The sequence below is a fragment of the Candidozyma pseudohaemuli genome (genome assembly GCF_003013735.1).
Source record: "Candidozyma pseudohaemuli strain B12108 chromosome Unknown scaffold00001, whole genome shotgun sequence".
Classification (NCBI taxonomy): domain Eukaryota; kingdom Fungi; phylum Ascomycota; class Pichiomycetes; order Serinales; family Metschnikowiaceae; genus Candidozyma; species Candidozyma pseudohaemuli.
The window spans coordinates 1,190,952-1,214,343 of NW_020194435.1; the positions used below are offsets into that span (position 1 = coordinate 1,190,952).

Consider the following 23,392-nt stretch of genomic DNA (forward strand, 5'->3'; position numbering starts at 1 on the left):
TGAAAAATTTTGGTGAGACAATCAACTCGCTCAGATTTGCTACGAAGGTCAACAGAACAAAAGTTCAGTGATATATTTCATTAGTTCGTCTCACCACCGGTTAAGAGATTGCTTTCGGGCATGTACTTGGATGCTGTTCGCAAAAGGGGTGATTGGGAGACTTCCTGCCATTCTTCCTTGTGATTCTCGAGCGCCCAATGAGCAACCTGTTTCTGCTTTTCGGGGTCCAAGCAGTAGTTATACATAGCAAGAAGTAAATCGGGTGAAAACTCAAGGTTGTAATCGTCGATGTCGTCGATGAGTTTTATGGCGTCATCTACGTGACCATGATAGACATGCGCAATGACATATTGTCTGAAGACAGCGAAGTCTGGGTAGACACCAAATTGTGAGAGGTTATCCCAAAACTTCTTGACATAGATCATATCGCTGTAAGTATAGGTCTTGATCATGATTCGAGCCGTCTCTTCATTGACGCCTCCTTCAATCTTTGGATTTGATGACATTGATAAAAATAAGTCACGAGCTTTTCCGATATTTTGCAAATTGGAATAGGCCTCAAGAAGGCAGTTTTGGAGGTCAATATCGTTATCTTGAAGACTGATGTCCATCTTTAGGTACTCATGAATCTCAATCACACCTTCTTCATAAAGTCGATCACCAAATGTTCTGAAAAGATACATGTACATTTCACGAGATGGTGGAAGATGATGATGAGAGCCGTGAAGCTCGTTAAGGGATTTAACACGCTGAAAGATCACGAGGGCAGCGTGCAACCTATCCTTCTCACAGAAGAATTTCATCGTGGGAAGATAGGTCTCGAAAGGCACGGCGAAATATTTGTGAAGCTCTCCATATAGGACCCAGTTTGTTTCGAAGGTGTCCTCATTTGTGAATCCGACTGTGAAATCGTATAGCTTTTCAAAAAGCTCTCTATGTGCATATGCCCAACTTGGAGTCACCAAAAGTCTCTGGGGTGACTCGGTTTTTATTTTTGGAAGCTCACGCTTGAGAAGCTCAATACAATCTCCAACACATTCCTCGGCAACCATTTTTTCAGAGAGAGCTGCGAGGGCCTCAGCATTGCAGGGAGATCTCATATGTTGTTTGACCTTCTGGAAGAATGGGAACACATCCATTATACTGACCGTATTATCGCAAACAAGGCGGAGTAGCTTGTTGAGTAGAAGCTGTGTTTTTGGAGACAAATCCAGTTCCCAATGGACGTTATCACATTTAAGCGACGTTTCAAAAATGGTAGATGCCAACGAGCTATCAGATAAGCTGATTGCAGTTTCCATTCTGTATTGGAATACTCTTATACTTGGAACGTCATCATATTCCGAACGGAACCAATCTTGTAGTAGCTTGAACACTTCGCTGTCAGGGCTCACGATTCCAGAAGCCATAATTGCCTCTACCACACTATCCTGAGCATTGTCAAATTCTTCAATTGGAAATGAAGTAATAGAATTCCGAATGTACTCAAAAAGCTCATCTGCACTTATCTCGCTGTTGCTTTGCAAATGTGATAAAAGCTTGGCCTGTAGTCTCAAGCTGGCTGAGTATTTGATATCATCCTTAATGATTATATCCGCTAGCGTTTGATGGAAACTTGGGAACGTGCCAACCTTGCTGAGCTCTAACAAAAGCAATCGGCATTGGGCTTCATCAAAAATGTCCTGCTTCATGAGCGCCAGCTTGACCTCCTCGATTGACCGTTCGTTTATGGATTTCAAAAGCGTTCTGATTGCCTCTTCTTTATCCTTGTATTCGACCACTGAATTGAGATCGCTTAATAACTTGAGTAGTTTTAATATGGACTCGATTGACAACGAAGATAGGGATCCGAAGATCTCACAGGTGAGCTCCTGAATACGATAGATGTTTTTGTCAAGATTCTCGTATTCGTGAACATTTGGGTCCAGATCCTCGAATAACAGCTCGATGAATGAGCAATACTCGTCACAGAAATCGTCATTGACAATTTTCTTCCGAGCATCCGGTTCGAATGAAAGGAACGCTTCGAATGTCAGAAGTGCCAATTGGTTCTTATTCTTGAAACGACTGAGAACTGCGGCGGTGAAGTCCTTCGGTATCAGCGCTGAATTATGTACAACAACGGAAAGAGCATTCTCGACCCCATTGAACTTTACTGAAGCCCCTAGATCAACTGTAATGGCATATATATCCGTTGGAACCTTACTGTCTAGACGTAGTAGCTGCTGAGCTAGGATCATCATGTAGTGCGGAAGCTTGAAATCCTCTTTTGCTAGAAGAGCAGACGAGGTATTTCTGTAAAGTGTGAGTAGATCATCGAATGGAAGAACTTTCTCAATGCGATTATCATGAAATTTGTATAGGTGTTTGAAGACGTTATCTATCGTCTGTAGATTAGCCGTCTTCGATGCAAAGTCGGGGACCTCGTGAATTAGTTCTGTAAGCTTTGTGGTCAAGATGCGAGCTCTGAGGTTTGTGGGAATCTCAGTTGTTTTGAGGTAGTGCTTGAGGTCACTTATATATGTACCTTGTATGTCGTAGTCAGCCTTTCCTTCTTCTATTATCATTTGATCATGGGAACCATCTCCTCTCTTGGAGCGTTTGGCATCACCAAACCATGCGCTTTTGTGCCTTATTGAACTGATCCCACATATTTGAAGCGGGTGGGAAAGCCGTATTCGAGTTCGGCATGCTTGTATTATGGATCGGCGTAACATGGTGCAAATGACATCCGCAGAGCTTACCTTAGATGTGCATGAAAAATTACCCAGGCGCGCAGTGGTTGCAAATTGTAGATACTGTCTATACACAAAATTACGTATCTAATTTTTCTCAACTAAGCGTCTTCTTCGTACTCTGGCAAGTGCAGTTGCAATCTTTTGATTGCCCAGTTCTTGCCAATAAACTTGACTTCGGGATCGCTCAAGCCCTCAGTTTTGGTATACTCTGTCCAGTAAGCAGGGTCTTTGAAGCGTGGGTCCTCGGGCTTGAATACGCCAAGTCCCTCTCTAATGTCTAAAACTTTCTGTCTGAGTTCAGCAGCAAGTTCAGATCGAAGCTTTTGCGCTCTCTTGCCTGTTTTGAGTTCTTCACTAAGGTCTGTTGGGTTTTTTGGGTCGATATACTTCTCGCATAAGTCTCTCCATTTTTGTCTGTAGAATTCGAGACGATCATCTGGAATCATGTCGCCAATAGTAACATGAATCTCAGCTCCCAAATTGCTCGGAAGGTAGCGCTTTATACCCTCGCCTGCGGAGTCTTCTGGTGCAACTTTCTCAAATCCATGAGCGAAGATGGGCACCACGACAGGAGTACGGGTACTCTCGAGAATCAACCTTGATACACCCCACTTGAAATAGCGCATGGAGTTATTGTGTGGTTCTTGTAGTTGAAGAACGAAACCCTCGGGGAAGACATGAAACCATGAGGTTTTCGTTCTGATGAAAGGAGATTTGGACATGAGGATGTTCGTCGATGCAGGGGAGGGCTTCACAGACTTCACCAAATCTTTTGTCTTTTCGGACACGTTGAGCTTTGAAAACTCCTGAATCAAGTTTGGCTTGTCCTGTTCTCTTGCCCACGGGCTGAACTCCAAGTCCAAGGTATCATCTGGTGAAAGAACCCGAATTGCCGCGTCCAACGAGCCCTGGAATGGACCTTCGCCAAACCTTTTCGTTCCAAGGATCTTTCCGAGGTTGAAAAACCACGAAAAGGTGGTGTTGGAGAAACATATGTTATGGGCACCGAACCCCCAGCGGATGATGTCGACGTCTGTGTGGAATCTAAGTGGCAACACAGCGTAAAATGAAGGGTCATCCACAACAGACATGTGGTTCATCACAGTAAGAAGGGATCTTTTCTCCTCCTGTGCCTTGGCCATGGCGGCATCTAGCTTCTCAACGCAATGAAGATGGGGTTTGTATAGCAAGTTGAGAAGAAGCTTGGTCTTCATGGTGATGAGGAAGCACGTCGCATGAGATGCATAGTTCCAAAGCGGCGAGGTCCTGGGATATTCTGATAAGAAGTCGTCGCCTCTTTTCAACACATCTTGAAAAGACATAACCCTCTTCGGCCTCGATAGTAGATCACAATTTTTTCTTTCGCGGCCTAGATACATATGCCCCATACATTTCGCACCCAAAACGTGGAGAACATACGTCATGACTAATGAGGTGTAGCCCACTCATATTACGATGATTACACATGGCTCTTTCATTTATTGACAAAGACTTCTTTTCAGTCATTGAAGATCTCTTCATACGCAAATCGAGTATTCTTAAAAGAGTCTCTTCTCGCCCGCAGGACGAAGGCTACGAACCGTCTACATTGCTTTTCTGAAGGAGCATATGGACCCAACCCTTTGTAGAGAGATGGCGTCCATTCGCTCAGAAGTTCAGTAAGAAATGTCGATCTGTAGTCCTCGAAATCAAAGGGAGTGATCTCTATCCCACTAGACTGTTCGAGAGCTCTTAGGTCTTTATCATCTCTGAATTCATCAAAGTCGATCGAATCGCCTCTTAGACTATCTTTCAAGGCAACTTTCAAAGTCATTGCGTCTGTGAGTGGTATGAGGCTTGGGAGCATGTCTTTGGGGTCTTTGTTCATGAGGTCCACGTGGACGAAGCTATCAGCGTTGAAAAGCCGTCTTGAAAAGAGGTGAGTCATCTCGCTTTTAATTTGCTTTCTTGAGGCCAATTGGCGAACGTATACCTCTGCAAGAGTCATCGGTAGTTTTCGTAGGTTGGTGGTGGTAATGTTTGATGCGTTTGTGTCTTCCTTAGAGTTTTTTTGCACCCATCGAGTCTGACACAATAGGCCACCCTCCATGTCTTCCAGTCTAGATTGTCTGCCTCAAAATGCATCTTCAGGTGAGATGTTTGATCCTTTTGTCTACAAATATCGGCTTACAATGTCCAAGAGAAAAGTAGCTCTTGACCATTTTCGAGACTTCCTCGGATACGACTTGACCCACGCCAGAGACACCACCATGATCTACTTGCTTCTAAAAGAGGAAGTTTCATTCACTGAGATTGAAATGATGAGAATTCTTGGACTCCAAGCCGATATGAAAGTGGACCGGGCAATTTTCAACAAGTTTCGGGAAGTCGTAGGCTATGTTGCTCGAGTTCTTAAAGAGCGAATTCCTGTTCGGCTGCTTTTAGAAATGCCATGCACAGATATAAGCAGGATATGCTACGGTATCGCCACCAAATTTGAATCCATTTTCTTTGTGCCTGTCAATGGTGGTGAACACCAATTTGACTTCTGGTGGACTGATCGCTTCAATAGTGTGTGGCCTGTCGTGTGTGAGCTCAATAAGGCCTACAACGAATTGGAGTGATCATAAATACGAATATGAATATTGGAAATCATGTTTTAGGTTTTGGCTTCCTCTTCCTATTAACCCTGCCCCCAATTAGCAGCCATTCGCACCCAAATACGATGGATCCAGAGCCTGGAGATGCGCTAATGATATTCAGGATATGCTGTAGTGCCTCATTCCATGACTATTCAAATAGCTCAAGTGTGAAGAAAAAGTCAAAAATAAATTATTGGAAGGGAGTTTTGTTGGTCTAATGTATCTGCTCTTCCGGCTAAGTCCATCTCTGTCCTGCTGCAGTACGGGCATCGCATCGCATCAAAAAAATGAGTATCTAACTCAACTCCATCTCTTACACCATGGCCAAAATAAGGAGAAAGGGAAAGACTGGAAATGCAAAGAACTTCGTCACTAGAGCGAAGGCTTTGAAAAAGCTTCAGATTACTCTTGCTGATTTTCGTCGTCTTTGTATCTTCAAGGGAATCTATCCCAGAGAACCAAGAAACAAGAGGAAAGCCAACAGAGGTTCAACTGCTCCCACCACTTTTTACTATGGCAAAGACATTCAGTACTTGATGCACGAGCCCGTTTTGGCTAAATTCAGAGAGCACAAGACATTTGCTAAAAAGTTGCTGAGAGCTTTGACTAGAAACGAAATTGCAGATGCTGAAAAATTGGAGGAGCACAGACCAAAATACACACTCAACCACTTGGTCAAGGAGAGATACCCCTCTTTCGTTGATGCCTTGAGAGATCTTGACGATCCCTTGAACATGTTGTTCTTGTTCGCCAACATGCCTGCCACGAAGGGTGTAAACCATAGGGTTGTCAAAGACGCTCAAACCTTGACCAACCAGTGGCTCGCGTACTGCGCCAAGGAGAGACTCATAAAAAAGGTTTTTGTGTCCATCAAGGGTGTCTATTACCAGGCCGTTGTTAAGGGCCAGGAGGTCAGATGGTTAGTCCCATTCAAGTTCCCTTCGAACATTCCTTCCGATATTGACTTCAGAATCATGGTTACCTTCTTGGAGTTTTACTCTACCTTGTTGCATTTCGTCTTGTTCAAGTTGTATAATGATGCTGGCTTGGTCTACCCTCCACCAATCAACATGGAGCAGTTGAAGGGTATTGGGGGTTTGTCCGCATACGTCTTGCAGTCGAAGGACCAAGGTGTTAACAAATTGCTTCTCTCTAAGGAAGAGACCGAAGAGACTGACGAATCTGCTCCAGGTACAACTTTGTCGACTGAGGAGCTTGAGAAAGCTAAAAAAGCTGATGAAGAGGATGCTCAAGAGGACGAAGAAGTCGAGGACGTCGAAACTGTCGAGCTAGATCAATTTGCATCAACAAACAAGGAAACGGGTGATGTTTTGGCTCAGCCGTCGAAGTTCTCCCATCCCACTTCTACCTTGTTCTCCAAGTTCTTGTTTTTCATTGGTCGTGAGGTTCCAATGGACATTTTGGAGCTTTGCATCTTATCAGCTGGTGGTAACTTGATCTCGGAAATTGCTTTGGATGAGATGAAGGTCAACCAACCAGAGGCATACTCAAAGTTGGATTTGAGCAATGTTACACATCAAATTGTCGATAGACCTAAGGTTAATGCTAAGGTGGCAGGCCGCACCTACGTCCAACCTCAATGGGTTTTCGATTCCATTAACAAAGCAGAGCTTTTGCCAGTCAATGAATACGGACCTGGTGAAACCCTTCCACCCCACATGTCGCCATGGGGTGATTCTGGTGCCTACAACCCTGATGCCGCTATCACTGATGACATTGAGGGAGAGGAGTCTGATGAAGAGGTGGATGCAAACGATGAGGAAGACATCGAGGAGGAAGATGAGGCCGCTCGTGAACAAAGAGAATTGGAGTTGGAGGCTTCAGGTGTGAAGTTCTCTGATAGATCCGAGGAGCAAGACAAGAAGAGAAAGAGAAGTGCTAAATCTGCTGAAGAGGAGGAGAAGGAGTTGAAGAAGATCATGATGTCCAACAAACAGAAGAAGTTGTACAACAAGATGCAATACGGTATTGAGAAGAAGGACAACAGAACTGAACTGTTGACCAAAAAGAGAAAGCAGATCGAGAAGACGAAGAAGCAATTGGAGAAGTTGAACAAGAAATAGAGCTTTCGCAACTAAGAAGCATGTATACTATATCGAATTAGGTTCATAATTGCGACCTGTAGAGCGCGCTGAGAAACCACTCATATCCATCCCACAATGCTTTCAAGATACGCTTATAGACATCTAGCTACATCAAGAACTGTTTTTCGTGGCAAGATATACTCAAAGATCAACAGTCGTGAAGATTTAGAAAAACTTATAAACACACCATCCTGGAATGTGAGCGAAGCAATCCCGAATCCCGACACCATCGAAGAAGACATCACTCCAGAATTGGTTCTGAAACTTCTAAAACAGTCTGGTCTTCCTCACAATATCTCTCCAGACCTATTCAAGAAGATACAAGATGCATTGAGAACACAGGTTGGCTTCATTGATGAGCTCTACGATCCAGGAATGAGCCATGGCGAGAGACGTGCCAATAATAATAGAATGTTTAGACTCTTAGCTTCTGATCATCAAGCGCCAGAACCCCTTACTTTGAAGCATTTATTAAAGCAAGTTGAGCAAGTGAAGAAGCAAGTTGACCCCGAGAAGGGAGAAACAGGTTTCAATCATGAGGCATTTCGCAATACCATAAAGTTTGGTGGGCAATGAAGCGGTTGTACATTACTTGTTTCTATTAACACGAGCATCCATGAACATCCTGTCGGGAACATCTAGTTCAAAAAGATTGTGCAAGAGCTCTTTTATCTTTACCAAGCTCTTTGTTCCCTGATTAATTAGGTCAACACTGGTGCCTTTAGGGTAATTGATAAATGCTTTGATCTGGAAGGTATTAGACTCGTCCAAGAGCTTGAGCTTGATGCCCAGATCGGCCGATGATGCCTCTGGGTCGTCGTCTCTCACGAATATTTTAAATATCTCAATGACAATGTCCCCATGAAAGAATCTTATACCCTTTGACCAATACTGATTGACAACATCATACCCAAGTTCTTCGAGGAATTGGAGAAATGAATCCTTTATATCGATAGGTTGCTCCTCCTCCTCCTTCACTGCGTCTTGAGGCTGCGCATCGTTATTGGTAGTAGCCTTGGACTCTGTACTTTTTGAGGCATCTTCAGGATCAATCTCCATGAGATCAGATTCGTTATCCTTGGCTTGTGGGGCATCTCCGCCTTGCGATCCCTCCTTTTTCTGTGCAATGTCTTTGCTCTCTTTTTTCTCGGCCACTCGCCTAGCTGTGTGGTGATGTACTAAAGTGCTCTCATAAAAATTTTGAGCCAGTACTGGGTTCTTCCCGGCATTAGGTATATCTGACACTTGTAAAGTCCAGTGTTTCACTTCTTTCCCGGAGAAAAGTCTCTCCACGCGTATATCTGACTTGCCGGGTATTATGGGCTTTGATAGGTTCAATTCCTGAGCGGCTGAATCATTCCAAGTTGTCGTACATCTCATATAATATTGCTCGATTTGATTGACCTTTCCCGGCTCAAACTTGGGCTTGAATATGTTATGAGGTTTAGTTAGGAGGGTATACGTCGCAGTTTCTTGCGGATCAAGTACTCCTGTTAAAGCTTGTAGTGTGGATACTGTCTGAATGTAATTTTGTTGCAATATGCTAGCACATAGTAGTAATTGATGAACCATGGCAAGAGTGAAGTAGTTCGAATTCAAATGTTCAGTATCGCGCTCGATACCCCAGACAAGGCGAACACCACCAGATCTAGCAAAGGCCTCGAGAGGATATTAGGCTAACTAAGTGCCATCCGTAGGTCATTAATTCTGAAATTACATTGAAGGTGATACCTGGTTTGGAGGTAGTTTTTATTCACAAGATTTTGATATTTGGCAAGAATTGTGCATCGCTCGGCAAATTTGTGAACTGGTGAGTGAGTACGGCTGTTCAGTAGATACAAAATTCAACCCGATGAAGTTTACCATTTACTTGGTAGCACGAATCAAAAGCATGCAACTCTTTTAATAAACTCGAAATAGGATTTCATCTGTTTTCTTGAGCTTACTAAAGGTCTTGTCCAAGTGCTACATCTGTTTATAACCCATTGAACCTTTTCCTGTATTTCTTTAATATTACTTATTATACAAAACGTAAGTGGAAACATCATAGGTGATACAAGATCATCACTAGATGTCCTTCTTGGGTTCACTCTTCTCTGATGATTCGTCAGAGGTGTCTTCAGAGAAGGCGACAACGATGTATGCGATGAGTACGCCATTTGCAGCAACAGCTGCAGAGCCACCACTGACTAATGGATTACCACTGAATAAATACTGAACCGTGAAAAACGTTACAAGTGGCAAAAACACCATGGCGGCGGTGAACATTAGAAGCTTCCTCACAACTGAGCTGTTTGTTAGTTTTGTTTAAAACATGACGCAAATCGGAAGCAGCAGTTACTTCCAACATCACACAAATTTAATTAACATACGCTGGGACATCGACAGCCATAGTTAAGTTCGTTTAAGAAGAGTAGCTCACTGTAGACCGAGTAGATATTCGGGAAGCCCCATGCACTCCAGTCTAGTGAACAGCAGACCCACCCTCAAGCAAAAGGTCATTGAAATACAAAAATTCGTTCTCGAGTGAATTTGAAAGTAAATGTTCTAAAATTCATGACGAAGTTAATAGAATTGTAGCCCAGGGTAATAAATATGGCTCCAACAAATCCGTATCACGTGACTTCCATGGCAGTTGGCAATTTCCCTGATCAACATGTTTCTTCTCACTATCGGCACCGACCAACTATGAAGCTTATCACCAGTGTTGCGCTCTGCGCAAGCGCTGCAATGGCATTTGTCAACACGGCCCCTATGTATGCCAATGAGGCATTCTTCCAGGATCGCTACCTCACGGATGTTCATGATGTGTCCTCGCAAGTGGACAGCCTCACCAAGGAGTTGTGCTCTGACCTGCAACACCTTCCATTGGTAATCGCTCGTGTCAAGAATCTTTCCAAGGAATCTCTGGATTTAGCAAAAGTGTCTACGAATGTTAGATATGAATCATCCAAGCAATTGGACTTAGCATTGCACTCTTCGTGCCAGGTACATTACAGTACCAGCCTCCCACAGGAGATTTCCGCTGGCAACATCTACGTTGCCGACTTGGATGACGAGTCAGAATATACCCCCAATGAGCTTCTCGAGAAAGGGGTCAAGATGATCGTTCAGGGTAAACCTTCAGGCGCAAAGTCTCGCTCAATTATGGCAGGAATCAAGGGATACATGGGTGACTTTCAACAAGGCTGGGCCAAAAGAGAGGAGGAGGATGCTGAAGAAGATGTTGCAGCATACGCGGAGGTTGAGTCTGCTTTCAGAGCCGCTGAGTCCATGATTGCTCACGAGGAGGGCGACTCATTCGTGACTGCTTTGGCTGACGACAAAGAAATCTCCTCTGGAATTAAGGAGTCAAAAGTTAACGCTAACACAACCTCGAACCTTTTCACCAAATATCAATTTTTCACCCCAGGGATCTGGCTGTGCTTGATTGTTTCCTTGTTCTTGATATACGTGTTGAACACAGCGCTTGGATGGATCACCTCTATCCAAGTGACATACAAGTCATTCGAAAAGCAGGTCGACTATGAGAAGAAGACCGAGTAAATTAGTATCTAGATAATTATATCACCAAACGTAAGGTACGATTTTGTAAGGAACCTGTTTCTCGTATTCCTCCCAGGCTTTACCGTACTTGGCTCTGCACTTGGCCTCGTCTCTAGTTTGTCTATGCACCAATAACGTGGCAAAGTAAACCACGTAGAAGTATGTGAATGGAGTCTGTGTACCGGTGGGTAAACACCATGACCACCCAATAAGCCAATCACCGAAGTAGTTGATATGCTGCGAGAGTTTCCACCAGCCATCAACGAGCAATTTAGATCCCGTTGGAGTGGAAATACTCTTCATGTGATTGAGCTTTCCTTGCTTGAAATCAGACTTCTGTTGGTTAGCAGAGTGGAAAATGTAGTACCCGAAGAAGCTGAGTGCTAAGATGGAACCAATTTGGATTGGCGTCAAATCAACGGCATTACCTTCCAACGAGAGGTAGCGACATTGCAAGGAATACGACCAGGGAAGCCATGCCAAATCACCGAAAGCAAGCATGAAACCGAAGCCATCTGTGGCAATGTCCATCATGGTCAAGCATCCCTCTTCGTTGAGCACACCATCGAAGATATAGAACGCTTCCAAGAAATTGATAAGAACCAATGAGTTTGAGATCTTGCCAAACTTGTGGTACTGGTTGTGGATGCAAGACAAGTTAATCAAGAAAAGCAAGAGCATGCCTGGTCTCAATTCACAGAACAACTTGATATCCCAAGCACCAATTCTGGGGTTCAACTCGCGACCAATGAACCAATCGTAAATGGGGTTACCAGAGTTTCCATTAATCGAAAGAATTCTTTCTTTGGTACCAAGACCATTTTTTCCACGCAATGGGATAAATGAAATAAAGTAGACGAAGAAGGACACGATGAACGAATAGATGATGGTAACGAAGATCAATTTGGCTTGGTTGTCGTAAAGGAATTGCAATTCTGGAAGGGAGTAGTCTGGAGATGCAAACAATCTTGCAAGGAGCAAGACAATCAATGTCCCACTCATGAAGACACCATTGATTCTATATGGCAAGTGCGTGCCGTCACGAAGCTCGATACCATCCATGTCCTTGCCTGGGGAGTAGACATCAAGCACGGCAAGCACAAAAAACCAAGTCAAGTAAGCTGTCCACACAGTTGAGTCAAAACATAAATCCTTCCACTCTGCCCAATTTTGGGGGATCTGTTCGATGACTTTGTTGAGATCAAGCAGAATGCCCTTGATAGAGTACTGCTCATTGCACACGGCGTAGAAGAACACCAAGATGAAGGGTAAAAATGTGGCAATACCCAAAGCGCCTGGAACGCCAAAGAACTCTTTGTGTTGGGTGACTGGGTTCAATTTAGACATTGGCGTTGGCAAAAGTGAGCTTGTCTCAGGTGCTTTATAAAGGCTGTTTACGAGCTAAGCGATGCGACTAGTAAACGAGAGCGTGCGAGAAAACGACGTGTGCGACATGCGTGGTCATTGAAGCAATCATTGACGAAAAGAAATCAAAGTAACAAAAAGTAAAGGCAAGAGGTGAAAAATTTAGTATGTATATCTGAAATTCAGCATCAAGGGGTAAATGCGTATTGAGATCTGACAATGACCGAGACGCCAAATGCGACAACCTCGGAATGGCCAGCATACGCGAAAGGATTTTTACTGTTTGGGAAATCTGAAGGAATGTGAACTAAACAAGAGTGGGAAGTCCCCGAAAAGTGGAGCAAAACAAAGAGGAGAACGAGACAAAGAGCTTGCTATGTCGCGTACTCTCCCTTGTTTGACATTCGCTTTTGTGGTATATCTTCGCTCCTCTTGTTCTTAGTTACTCTAAAGGGGCTGTTTTTGTGAGTCCATTATCTTGAATTTTTTTCGGGCCCTCGCCCAGGAGAAAATCATATCCCTTCCCAAAACAGCCAAATTACGTGCATGGCGCGGCAATGACAGCAACGTTTCTTCGCGAGCATGAAGCCACAAAGATAAGACTTTGCCTGGATTTTTCGGAATGTTTCAAAATCCGAAGAGATTAGACGTCATAGAATTAAGCACAGTATATCATGGCCAATCTCTCTCGCAATCCCATCGATGGGTGACGTACCCGCTTGACGTAGTGAAAGCGCATACGTTTAAATAGAATTGCACACCCGACTTGGTTCTCGAACGTTTTTTTACCTGGTGCTTGACGTTATGGCCAAAGCGCATGTGGACTCAAATAAGCGGCTCGACATAAAGGGCCATTCACTGTGAGAAGTCTCATTCTCTGCAATTTTTTCTATTACGGTCTGGCTCCACGTCCGCTCTTGTGCACTCCGGCGTCTGAATCGGCTTCTCCAGGGTTATTTTTTTTTTTCCCACAAGGCGGCCAGGCTTGTTTTCATTCACCACAGTCGAAGCTGCATTTTCATCCCCTGTCTCATCCACCTACTGGGGTTTTTACTTGTCTTATTTTCGCTTACCCTTTACCACCACAACCTGCTAAAGCTTTTATTTCTTCAGTTCATTCCCTACGGTTGCATACACCCCGAATATATTCCACTCCCCCTATACTTGAATAAATTACATGTTAGCTTCCATGCCAGATTCGTCGCCAATGAGGCCCCAGGAGCCCATCAAACGGAGACGTGGAAGACCTCCAAAGCATAACAAGCTGCCTGAAGCATTTCCCACCCTCACGTTGCAGTTTCAGACCTCTCCTGAGTCGGGTTCGCCAACTGCAGAGTCCAACTCGAACATGATGGTGAAAATGGGTGAACCAGACGCTTTCACCCCATTGATGAAAGTTTCACCGTCTAACCCTTCTTCAAGGAAACGCAGACGGAAGAGTAATTACCACTCGGACATCGACGACTCGCCCAGCAAACGGTCTGTGGCGAGCCAGAGCACCGACTTGGGTTCTGAAGAGCCACTTTTAACTCCAATGTCTTTGTCTTCGGTCAACGGTGGGCCGAGTCTGTACGTGAATGCTAAGACTTTGGAAAACTTGTCACTCATCACAAAGGGTGATTCCAAGCAGCATCCTAGTTCAAATTACTCGCTAGCCACACCTCCTAAACACCAGCCATATGATAAAAACGGTAGCTCGCTGGCGAAACTTACCGCACAAATCATTAGGACATCACAGGAGAAGAGCACCAATGCGGACGGGTCTAAGGAAAGTCTGTCAGGTACTATGAGCTACGTGGATGACGACTCATTCCTGTTCCAGCTTGTCGTTGACGAGAAGGGCAAAGCTGCCTTGTCGAACAAAGGCATGTCTGGGTCGAAGTCAATGTCAGACCATCTCGCAGAGCTTCCTCATGAAATGACTCGGCCTTCCGCTTTGCTTCACCTGAACACTGCCATCGGTATCGAGGCATGGCACCACTCATACAAGGAAGAGGTACCAAACGACTTCAACAAGAGAAAGCTTTCAGAACCTGTGAAGCCCATGTTGCCTTCGTATGCCACTCTCGTTTCTGGGTCGGAAACAGACTCACTGCCTGACAAGCTCATTGTCCCCCAGACACCCCAAAGCAGTGGCATTGCCTACAGTGAGACCCCAATTTTCATGCAAACGGATAGTAGTGCTCCTAGCGGGGACTTGGCATTTAACCTTACACCACAGTTCAATGCCATGATGTATCTGATGATGAATATCAACTCACCACAGCAGAAAAGGAACTTGTCACTGCAACAATCTTTCTTGAATCCCCAATTGGATATGCACCAGTATTCCAGACTCAATGGAGGCCTGGCGCATGCTATCGATACCCGAGAATTACTTGGAATTCAAGACTCGTCACCAAAGAGCTCGTCATCTGACGAAGGAGATGCTCGTGCAGCTCTCCGCAAAGCATTCAATAGAGGAAAGTAATACACTATCGTTAAGTTCGTTCTTTGTAAAGCGGTAAAGGCTCTTTGGCTCACTCGTAAAAATAATACCTGCTTTTTTGAGAGTATAGCTTACGGTGAAGACCGAAAAGCAAAAAGAAAAAGAAAAAAAAAGAGAAAAAGAGTTACAATTGTGAGTACATAATAATAAACCACCTCTTAGTACTGTTTTCATAACCCTAGTTCATCTCATGTAGCAGAACTCGCTTCAACGCCTCGATATGCATGGCAATGCGCAGAAGAGGTATTGCCTTGCAGCTCAGCTGCACCGATAGCCTAGAAAAAAGAATACCGTTGAGAGCCAATAACAAATAAATGTAGCTAGTCCGTCTGAAGCACTTATATTATGAGATTCAAAAGGAAACACTGCAATGCTCACAATATGCTGCTGAGCCACACAAGCCATGGCCGCTTCGGTAGTCAAGGTAGACTTTGTCACCCGCACGACTTCACGTGACTGTTTTTTTCAAAAGTGAGTTTGGGGTTACCCGCCCGGAAAATTCTGCGAGTACCCTCACTGTATAAAATTTTTTTTTCACACAGCTTCCCTCCTCTTTACTCCAACACAACACAACTAAAATGTCTCACAGAAAGTACGAAGAGCCAAGACACGGTTCCTTGGGTTTCCTCCCAAGAAAGAGAGCTGCCAACTCTAGAGGTAAGGTTAAGTCTTTCCCTAAGGATGTCAAGTCCAAGCCAGTCGCTTTGACCGCCTTCTTGGGTTACAAGGCTGGTATGACCACCATCGTCAGAGACTTGGACAGACCAGGTTCTAAGATGCACAAGCGTGAGATCGTCGAGGCTGCCACCGTTGTTGACACCCCACCAATGGTTGTTGTTGGTGTCGTCGGTTACGTCGAGACCCCAAGAGGCTTGAGATCTTTGACCACCGTCTGGGCTGAGCACCTTTCTGAGGAGGTCAAGAGAAGATTCTACAAGAACTGGTACAAGTCCAAGAAGAAGGCTTTCACCAAGTACTCCGCCAAGTACGCTAAGAACGGTGAGGAGATCCAGAAGGAGTTGGCTAGAATCACCAAGTACGCCACTGTCGTCAGAGTTCTTGTCCACACCCAGATCAAGAAGACCCCATTGGCTCAGAAGAAGGCTCACCTCGCTGAGATCCAGATCAACGGTGGTTCCACCGAGGACAAGGTCAACTGGGCCAAGGAGCACTTCGAGAAGGAGGTCTCCGTTGACTCCGTTTTCGAGCAGAACGAGATGATCGATGTCGTCGCTGTCACCAAGGGTCACGGTTTCGAGGGTGTTACCCACAGATGGGGTACCAAGAAGTTGCCAAGAAAGACCCACAGAGGTTTGAGAAAGGTTGCTTGTATCGGTGCCTGGCACCCAGCTAACGTTAACTGGACTGTCCCAAGAGCTGGTCAGAACGGTTACCACCACAGAACCTCTATCAACCACAAGGTCTACAGAGTTGGTAACGGTTCCGAGGAGAACTCTGGTTCTACCGAGTTCGACAGAACCGCCAAGACCATCAACCCATTGGGTGGTTTCGTTAGATACGGTAACGTTAACAACGATTTCGTCATGGTCAAGGGTTCCATCCCAGGTGTTAAGAAGAGAGTTGTCACCTTGAGAAAGTCCTTGTACGTTGACACCTCCAGAAGAGCTCTTGAGAAGGTCAACCTTAAGTGGATCGACACTGCTTCTAAGTTCGGTAAGGGTAGATTCCAGACCCCAGCCGAGAAGAGAGCTTTCTTGGGTACCTTGAAGAAGGACTTGGAGAACTAAGCGCGCTTGGGATCCATTTTCTAGGATTTGTATATTTTAATCATAGGTATACTCAACTTGTCTGTGTAGTACTGTAACCGCGAAGACCTATGTGCGCGATTTGGTAAACACATCTGCGATCTATCAACTGGCCCCAATGTCCCTGGTGATCCTGAATTCGGGGTCTCTTTACAGCACATATATTTCAACGGTAGATCATCTACCTTGTGATATCGTTAGATCATTATGGCTAGTCCAGTCTTGTAATTTGGCTGTCCAGAAGGAGGAGGAGAAGTTGAATCAACTATTCGCAAAGCATGGGAACGAAACGCAAAGAGTCGGTGCTGGGCAATACTACCAGCTGAGAAAAAGAATAATCAGTTTATCTGAAGAAGCCGCCGAGGAAATGAACGCCTTGCATCGTCAACTACGATCTCACGAAGGTATGCTCAAAGATGAGATTTTGCAACTAGAGAAGGTCGCCGAGGCACCTGCTACCAAAGATGATTCTAGTGCCGAGTCACTACGAAAGCAGCTTGAAGAACATTACAAGAGCCATCCGCTCCCCTCTCAAACGGAGGCTTTGCGAAAGGAGAAGAAGAGGCTGGATTCTTCAGGAATCAAGCTCATTCTCAAGCTTTCAAAACACGATGAGCCACGAGTGATACGAAAGAGGGGAAGGCCCCGGAAAGATGAGAGTCTGAGTCTACGAGAGATCTCAGCTATAACTGCTGATGCCAAGGTCCCTTCGAGGCCGTCGAGGCTCAACATCAAACAACCTAAACCAAGACTCAAAAGGCTTATCCCACAGCCTAATCCAGAGCCAGAACCCGAATTAGCAATCGAGCCCGCAGCAGAACCCGAGGAGGCTTATTGTTTTTGCAAGCAACCGTCTTTCGGAGATATGATAGCTTGCGACAATGAGAAGTGTCCAAACGGTGAATGGTTTCACTACAAGTGTGTCGGTCTTCTCAATCGTGTCGAGGCGCTTAAGTATACAACACAAAAATGGTATTGTTCTGAAGATTGCCGGCAAAAAAAACAGGCCATTCCCGAAACGAAGAAGAAGAACAAGAAGAGACGGAAGAATTGGTGATCTACGCTAAACACGTCTCTTGATTTTCCATAATGCCGTCTATTTATTATCAAATCGCCAACAACTCCAACATGCCACTCATTTCTTTAGCATCCTTGCATTTCCTCACCTCTAGTCTTATGCGCTGTGACAAAGTGTTAAAAGCCTCCTCAAGAGCAACACTTCTGCTGAGCAAGTGACCGTAACTTTCAAGAATAACAGCAAGGTAGTCACAGATGATATTGAAAAATCTCACGTCTTCAAGGTTCTTGATACACCATTGCACTATGGGCATCAAGGAGATTTCATCCCTACCATATAATGCTGCCCTAATCTTACCTCTTTTCTTCAATTCATGCAAAACAGTAACAACCTGGTCTTTTGGATAATCCCCACTGACAGCGACGTCTAGAGCTTCAGCCCACCTGAAAGCACGGAGGTTTCTCTCGTAAGCAGTGATCTTTTTGGGACCAGTACCTGCGGTAGACACAACCTGAGCACCTTCATCTCCTGTGTAGTCATTACCTTTGATGGCTCTGGCATATGAAAGACTGTGCTGTTGTTTCTGCTGCAACTTTTTGGGCTCGGTTTTCCTCGTTCTGATAGAAAGAAGACCGGAAGTCAATCCTGTTGCAAAATGCTTGTAGTTAGGCGAAACGGCAGTGCACAAGACACCACCACTTCCGAACTTCCAGCCAAATTTGACATCCCAATTTGGCGAGCTGTAGTCGAAAATTTTAACATGACCGTCAAGCGAACCAACGAGCAAACCTCTGTTTCCAGCATCGTGCAAAGAAGTCGCCGTCTTGGTGAAGTTGGTGAACTCACGGATCTGTGAACCTCTCGCCAAGTCCCAAACCTTGACTTGTGGACCACCAGCACTGACAAGAGTGGTTGGTGAAAGAGCCAAAACATCTTCTACTGGGCTTCCTTGGTCGAATTTGGCGACAGGATCGGGTTGTCTGGTGTCAAAGAGTCTGACAACACCATCGTAACAACCGGTGGAGATCAAGTTCGGGTTTCCTGGAACAAAAGCACAGCTTCTGATATAATCGTCGTGGTGAGTATCATCGAACTCAACTAAAGGCCCACTGGTGCTTTGAGATATGTCGTACACTCTCATCACTCGGTCATCCGAACCAGTGACAAGCTGGTTACCGATTGTAGGGTGGAATCTGGCCACATGAGAAGGATGCGATGATGGTGATAGACTGACAAGGAGATTACGAGGCTGGTATGCGTCGAATATAGTGACTAGTCCCAGGGCATCGGCCGCGACCAAAAGCTTACCATCATATCTGTACTCACCCGAGTAAACGGTGTCTTTAAATCTCGAGAAGGTTTTTGTAACTTGTCTTGTTTTTGAAGAAAACACTTGGATTCTCGTGGAAGATGTAACGGCGAAGTCGTGTGGAGAAACTGGGTTGAAGTGAATGTGGGTGATGGGATGGTTTTCCTTGATGAGCTGTGGATTTAAAAACCCACGCCAGTATTTTTGCTCTGGGGTCGTTTTAGCAGGCAACACGGGCGCACGCGCCTGTTGCACTCTTTGCCTGGACGACGACATGGCGATGAATTGTTGTAATGCTACCTCTATCAAAAGGTCTTTTCGATGGCAGGCAATTTTCCAGGCATCGTTCGCACGTGCACCTGTGCACGTGACACTGGCCCAGAGATGGGCATCGCGTGTATGGATAGCCCTGCTCTGGTCGAGATCTGATAACGAGAGGAGAAGTCAAATGAGATGAAAAACGTGGTCATGGAGTGATGTAGTCTTCAAGCCAAGGATTGACAGGATTTGCCGAGGAGCAAATGAACTCCAAAAGTATTCCCGAGATCGCATTCTGAATAAACTTCTTTATTTCAATTAAGTTTGACATGACAGAAAGAAGATGTCTTGCAGAGGTGCCGCATGGAATCTGGCCATTCAACTGCTTACTAGTTCAAGACTATAAGAACAAATATTGCGCGAATGGACATGAGGCTTCGGCATCGTGGTCCGAGATGCATCTTTCGCAGTCTTTGTACTAGTGGTTATGAAGGGTGTGACCAGTTACCCCTATTGATTGAGCCTCATGGGCGGCTATTTTCTTGGAAAAATGGACGGACATAAAAGCTGCGATTGAATAGCTAATCTTGGTAGAGTTTGATTCTACATTTTCCACCTCGATGGATTTCGAAAGGATTGATATATTCTCGGTGCTTTGGCCGTTTTGGGAGCAACGCACTGGTTCGGTTGACGGGTTTTGGTGCAGGAGATTTGTGCTGCGCGTGCATATGAGCCTTGGCCGGCGGTTGCCCTCATTCGGTTCATCATACTGAATTTTCGCTGGTATAAATACATCTGCTCCCCGGAGCTTTCCAATATAGTACGTCAACCATGGGAAGCTTGCAATTCATCGCGGACGAGGTCGGACTCAAGACGTTGGTCAACGGTGGCCTAGACGTTTACCTCATTATCTTCATGAGAATGGTGAGGTTATTGAGTTTCGGTGCTACCTCCTTGATTTTGGTCATCTTTCTTAAGGAACTTGGTATTGATGAAGCCACCATTGGCTACTTCATGACCTTGGCGTTCTTTGGTGACTTGATTAAGTCCTTCTTGTTTTCATTGATTGCGGATGGTTTGGGCAGAAAGTTCACCTTAACCTTGAGTTCCGCTCTTATGGCCCTCACCTGCTTCGGTATCGCCTACTTCGACAACTTCTATGTTTTGGCTGCTGTTGCTGCATTGGGTATCTTGACTCCTGGTGGCGGTGAGGTGGGCCCATTCAGATCCATTGAACAGAGTGCTATCGCCTCTTTGGTGCCCCACGATGAGAGATCTGACATTTACGCCTGGTACACCTTCTTGGGAACCTTTTCATCTGCCTTGGGCTCCTTTGTGTGTGGTTCCTTCGTTGACTTGTTGCAGGCCCAATGGCACTTGACTGCTTTGCAGGCTTACAAGGGCGCTTTCACTGCCTTTGGTGTCTTGTCTGTCATTTGCCTCCTCTCGTGTCTTTTCTTGACACCAAGAATGGAGGTGACCCATAAGCCAAAGCCATCAGCTGAACAGGCTGCTGGTGAGGCTGCTGCCACTTCTGCTGAAACGCAGGATGGCCCTGTGGAGTCCAATGAGACCCTGGAGTTGATTCCAAAGGCCAAGCCAAAGTGGAGACTCTTCCCCGAGTTGAGCAAAGACATTTTATCAATTGTTCTCAAATTGTCCTTCCTTTTTGGACTTGACGCTTTCGCTTCCTCCTTGGTTCAAGGCTCGTGGCTCACTTACTATATCAAACACAAGTTCGATGTGAGCTCCACCACCCTCGGTACCATCTTTTTCATTACATTTTTCATCGCTGGCTTTGCATCTCTCTTGAGTACCTCATTCACCAAGAGATTGGGTCCAGTCGTCACCATGGTTGTCACTCACTTGCCAGCCTCGGCTATGTTGATTTTGCTTCCTCTTCCAAAATCCTTGTCTGTCACCTTGGCCATCATGTTGATTCGTGCCTCCACTCAGTCCATGGACGTTGCTCCAAAGCACGTTTTCCTTGCTACCTTGGTGCCTGCTGACTACAGAACTGCCGTGTTCGGCTGGACTAACATTGTTAAGACAATGGCACAGATGTTCGGTCCTTCAATCGCGGGCTACTTGACCGGCGAGGGTGTTCAGTGGATCACATTTATCATGGCTGGTTCCTTGAAGGTCCTCTACGATGTCGGTATTTTGGCCACTTTCTTGTCCTATAACAGACATAAGGCTCATTGAGCGATGCTGGTTGCAAGTGGTGCGCATAAATGGAAGTATGCGAACCAGTTCCAGCTGCTTGTCACATGGCCTCGGCCAAACTAGATAATATATAATAGAAGTATTTTTACATTTTACGAGACCAGCACTTTTCACCACCGCTAAACACACAAAACCATGCTACGGCGCTATATAGGCTATGTTGTATTGCCGATATTTGCGTTTGTCGTGAACCATACCCCAGGCTTTGTCTGGGTACTCATCGACTTTGTCCTAGATGTGTGGTTATTCTGGGTCCGGAAGATCTATCACTGGCACACCAGAAAGGACAGCTTGAATGAAGCCTTAAAACAGCTCAAGTCCGTGGAGAACTATAATGAATGGAAAGCCATCGTGACCGAGATTGACAGACTCACGAACATGGACATCTGGCGCCAGAACTTCATATCCAAGCACTACGACTATATGCTCGTGAATGAGAGGATGTCTTTACTTCGTGAAGCTAGGCTTAACGAGGATGCATCCCTTTTGATGTCGTTACTTCGTTCCGGGCTTCTCCGCAATTTCGGTGGTATTGCTCAGAAGAGACTCTATACGAAAGCCTACTTGGGCACCAAGTTCAAGATCCAAGAGTATATCATTGAAGTACTAGACTGCCTTAACTACCTTTATGACTCCATCCATGCTGAGCGTGCTAGCAACGACTACATCATGAACAGCAAGCAGCTCAAGCTCGATTTCTTCCATGACGCAAGGCAGTCATTTGGATGCACCGGTTTGATTTTACAAGGTGGCTCTTTATTCGGCTTATGCCACCTTGGTGTTGTTCGTGCATTGTATTTCAAGGGTTTGCTTCCTCGGGTCATCGGCGGGAGTGCTGTTGGAGCCGCGGTAGCAGCATTAGTGTGCTCTCTCACTGATGTGGAGCTCATACCGATTTTGGTATCCATCACAGATGTTATGGGCAATGTTGATACCTTGAACCATGATGTTGATGAGAGATACGGCAACGTTATTGAGAATGTGGTCCGCAAGGGGTACTCTCAGGATATCCTTGTCTTCCTCAAGTTTGTCAGAGACACCATAGGTGATTTGACGTTTGAGGAGGCATACTTAAAAACGGAAAAGATCCTTAATATCGTGGTGCACCCAACTCATCCATCGATTCCTTCGTTACTCAACTACATCACAGCCCCTAACGTCATCATATGGACAGCCATCTATGCATCTATCGGCACTGGAGTCCTTTCAGATAGCGTACAGCTCTACGTCAAGGATCTTAAAAACGAAATTGTTCCGATGGCTCCAGAGTTAGAAATCTCGTTCTTGAAGCCACAGGATGTCAGCTACCAGCAGCACTACTTTGGTCACAAGAAGAAAGATCTGGAAACCAGCTTGTTCTCTGCACCAGCAGAAAGTTCACCGTACACCAGACTCACGGAGCTTTTTAACGTGAACCATTTCATCACCAGTTTGGTGAGGCCTTACCTTGCACCCCTCATAAGCAACGATCTCAAGCATCATAATGCCTACGGGAAGCTTCGCTTCAGCGACGACGCTCTTAATATATTCTGGAATGACGATACGAAAAAGCTTGAGAAACCGAAATCATCGGCTTCACACATTGATGTTCTTACAAAAGATTCTTCCTACAATTTCCGAAAGCACCTCAAGAATGTTATTGGTCTCGAAATTCAGCATAGACTTGACGTTATGAACAAGTTGGGACTCTTACCGGAGATCGTTAAGCGACTTTGTATCGATGAAAAGCCTTCAACTGCTAAATTTTCAACTAATTCGAGAGAGATCACCATTGTTCCCGAGTTGAGATATTTACTTCGTGACATTGGTCGTGTTTTTGATGTCCACAAAACAATGGAGAACATACCCTACTGGATTCTTGTGGGTGAGCGGTCAGTGTGGCCTCTCTACCCACTTCTTTGGACTAGGTGCTCAATCGAATTTGCATTGGATGACTTGTATAGTCTCCACCG

The 23,392-nt window shown here is 45.2% G+C and overlaps 13 protein-coding genes across 13 annotated transcripts; 9 read left to right on the top strand and 4 right to left on the bottom strand.

Moving 5' to 3' along the window:
* Positions 1-80: 80 nt before the first annotated feature.
* On the bottom strand, positions 81-4,725 carry TAZ1 (lysophosphatidylcholine acyltransferase; the record flags this gene model as incomplete). The annotated part of the gene is made up of 3 exons (XM_024855970.1): positions 81-2,622; positions 2,856-4,004; positions 4,358-4,725. 3 exons carry the CDS (start codon positions 4,723-4,725, stop codon positions 81-83), a joined length of 4,059 nt encoding a protein of 1,352 aa, XP_024715569.1.
* A 100-nt stretch (positions 4,726-4,825) lies between these two features.
* On the top strand, positions 4,826-5,341 carry C7M61_000535 (uncharacterized protein; the record flags this gene model as incomplete). The annotated part of the gene is made up of 1 exon (XM_024855971.1): positions 4,826-5,341. One exon carries the CDS (start codon positions 4,826-4,828, stop codon positions 5,339-5,341), a length of 516 nt encoding a protein of 171 aa, XP_024715570.1.
* A 338-nt stretch (positions 5,342-5,679) lies between these two features.
* Positions 5,680-7,443, top strand: PES1 (mRNA-binding ribosome synthesis protein; the record flags this gene model as incomplete). Its single annotated transcript, XM_024855972.1, has 1 exon — positions 5,680-7,443. One exon carries the CDS (start codon positions 5,680-5,682, stop codon positions 7,441-7,443), a length of 1,764 nt encoding a protein of 587 aa, XP_024715571.1.
* Positions 7,444-7,539: 96 nt separating this feature from the next.
* Positions 7,540-7,949, top strand: C7M61_000537 (glutamyl-tRNA(Gln) amidotransferase subunit F; the record flags this gene model as incomplete). Its single annotated transcript, XM_024855973.1, has 2 exons — positions 7,540-7,877; positions 7,907-7,949. 2 exons carry the CDS (start codon positions 7,540-7,542, stop codon positions 7,947-7,949), a joined length of 381 nt encoding a protein of 126 aa, XP_024715572.1.
* Positions 7,950-8,052: 103 nt separating this feature from the next.
* On the bottom strand, positions 8,053-9,732 carry MED18 (Med18p; the record flags this gene model as incomplete). Its single annotated transcript, XM_024855974.1, has 2 exons — positions 8,053-8,599; positions 9,533-9,732. 2 exons carry the CDS (start codon positions 9,730-9,732, stop codon positions 8,053-8,055), a joined length of 747 nt encoding a protein of 248 aa, XP_024715573.1.
* Positions 9,733-10,152: 420 nt separating this feature from the next.
* Positions 10,153-11,010, top strand: ABG1 (Abg1p; the record flags this gene model as incomplete). Its single annotated transcript, XM_024855975.1, has 1 exon — positions 10,153-11,010. The coding sequence occupies one exon, from the start codon at positions 10,153-10,155 to the stop codon at positions 11,008-11,010; it is 858 nt and encodes a 285-aa protein (XP_024715574.1).
* Positions 11,011-11,031: 21 nt separating this feature from the next.
* On the bottom strand, positions 11,032-12,357 carry ERG24 (delta(14)-sterol reductase; the record flags this gene model as incomplete). The annotated part of the gene is made up of 1 exon (XM_024855976.1): positions 11,032-12,357. The coding sequence occupies one exon, from the start codon at positions 12,355-12,357 to the stop codon at positions 11,032-11,034; it is 1,326 nt and encodes a 441-aa protein (XP_024715575.1).
* A 1,207-nt stretch (positions 12,358-13,564) lies between these two features.
* On the top strand, positions 13,565-14,845 carry C7M61_000541 (uncharacterized protein; the record flags this gene model as incomplete). The annotated part of the gene is made up of 1 exon (XM_024855977.1): positions 13,565-14,845. The coding sequence occupies one exon, from the start codon at positions 13,565-13,567 to the stop codon at positions 14,843-14,845; it is 1,281 nt and encodes a 426-aa protein (XP_024715576.1).
* A 596-nt stretch (positions 14,846-15,441) lies between these two features.
* RPL3 (60S ribosomal protein uL3) lies at positions 15,442-16,611 on the top strand (the record flags this gene model as incomplete). Its single annotated transcript, XM_024855978.1, has 1 exon — positions 15,442-16,611. One exon carries the CDS (start codon positions 15,442-15,444, stop codon positions 16,609-16,611), a length of 1,170 nt encoding a protein of 389 aa, XP_024715577.1.
* Positions 16,612-16,747: 136 nt separating this feature from the next.
* C7M61_000543 (uncharacterized protein) lies at positions 16,748-17,686 on the top strand (the record flags this gene model as incomplete). Its single annotated transcript, XM_024855979.1, has 1 exon — positions 16,748-17,686. One exon carries the CDS (start codon positions 16,748-16,750, stop codon positions 17,684-17,686), a length of 939 nt encoding a protein of 312 aa, XP_024715578.1.
* A 49-nt stretch (positions 17,687-17,735) lies between these two features.
* Positions 17,736-19,232, bottom strand: C7M61_000544 (U3 small nucleolar RNA-associated protein 15; the record flags this gene model as incomplete). The annotated part of the gene is made up of 1 exon (XM_024855980.1): positions 17,736-19,232. The coding sequence occupies one exon, from the start codon at positions 19,230-19,232 to the stop codon at positions 17,736-17,738; it is 1,497 nt and encodes a 498-aa protein (XP_024715579.1).
* Positions 19,233-20,045: 813 nt separating this feature from the next.
* C7M61_000545 (uncharacterized protein) lies at positions 20,046-21,419 on the top strand (the record flags this gene model as incomplete). The annotated part of the gene is made up of 1 exon (XM_024855981.1): positions 20,046-21,419. The coding sequence occupies one exon, from the start codon at positions 20,046-20,048 to the stop codon at positions 21,417-21,419; it is 1,374 nt and encodes a 457-aa protein (XP_024715580.1).
* Positions 21,420-21,575: 156 nt separating this feature from the next.
* Positions 21,576-23,374, top strand: C7M61_000546 (bifunctional triglyceride lipase/lysophosphatidylethanolamine acyltransferase; the record flags this gene model as incomplete). The annotated part of the gene is made up of 2 exons (XM_024855982.1): positions 21,576-23,315; positions 23,348-23,374. The coding sequence occupies 2 exons, from the start codon at positions 21,576-21,578 to the stop codon at positions 23,372-23,374; spliced, it is 1,767 nt and encodes a 588-aa protein (XP_024715581.1).
* Between the last annotated feature and the right edge of the window lie 18 nt (positions 23,375-23,392).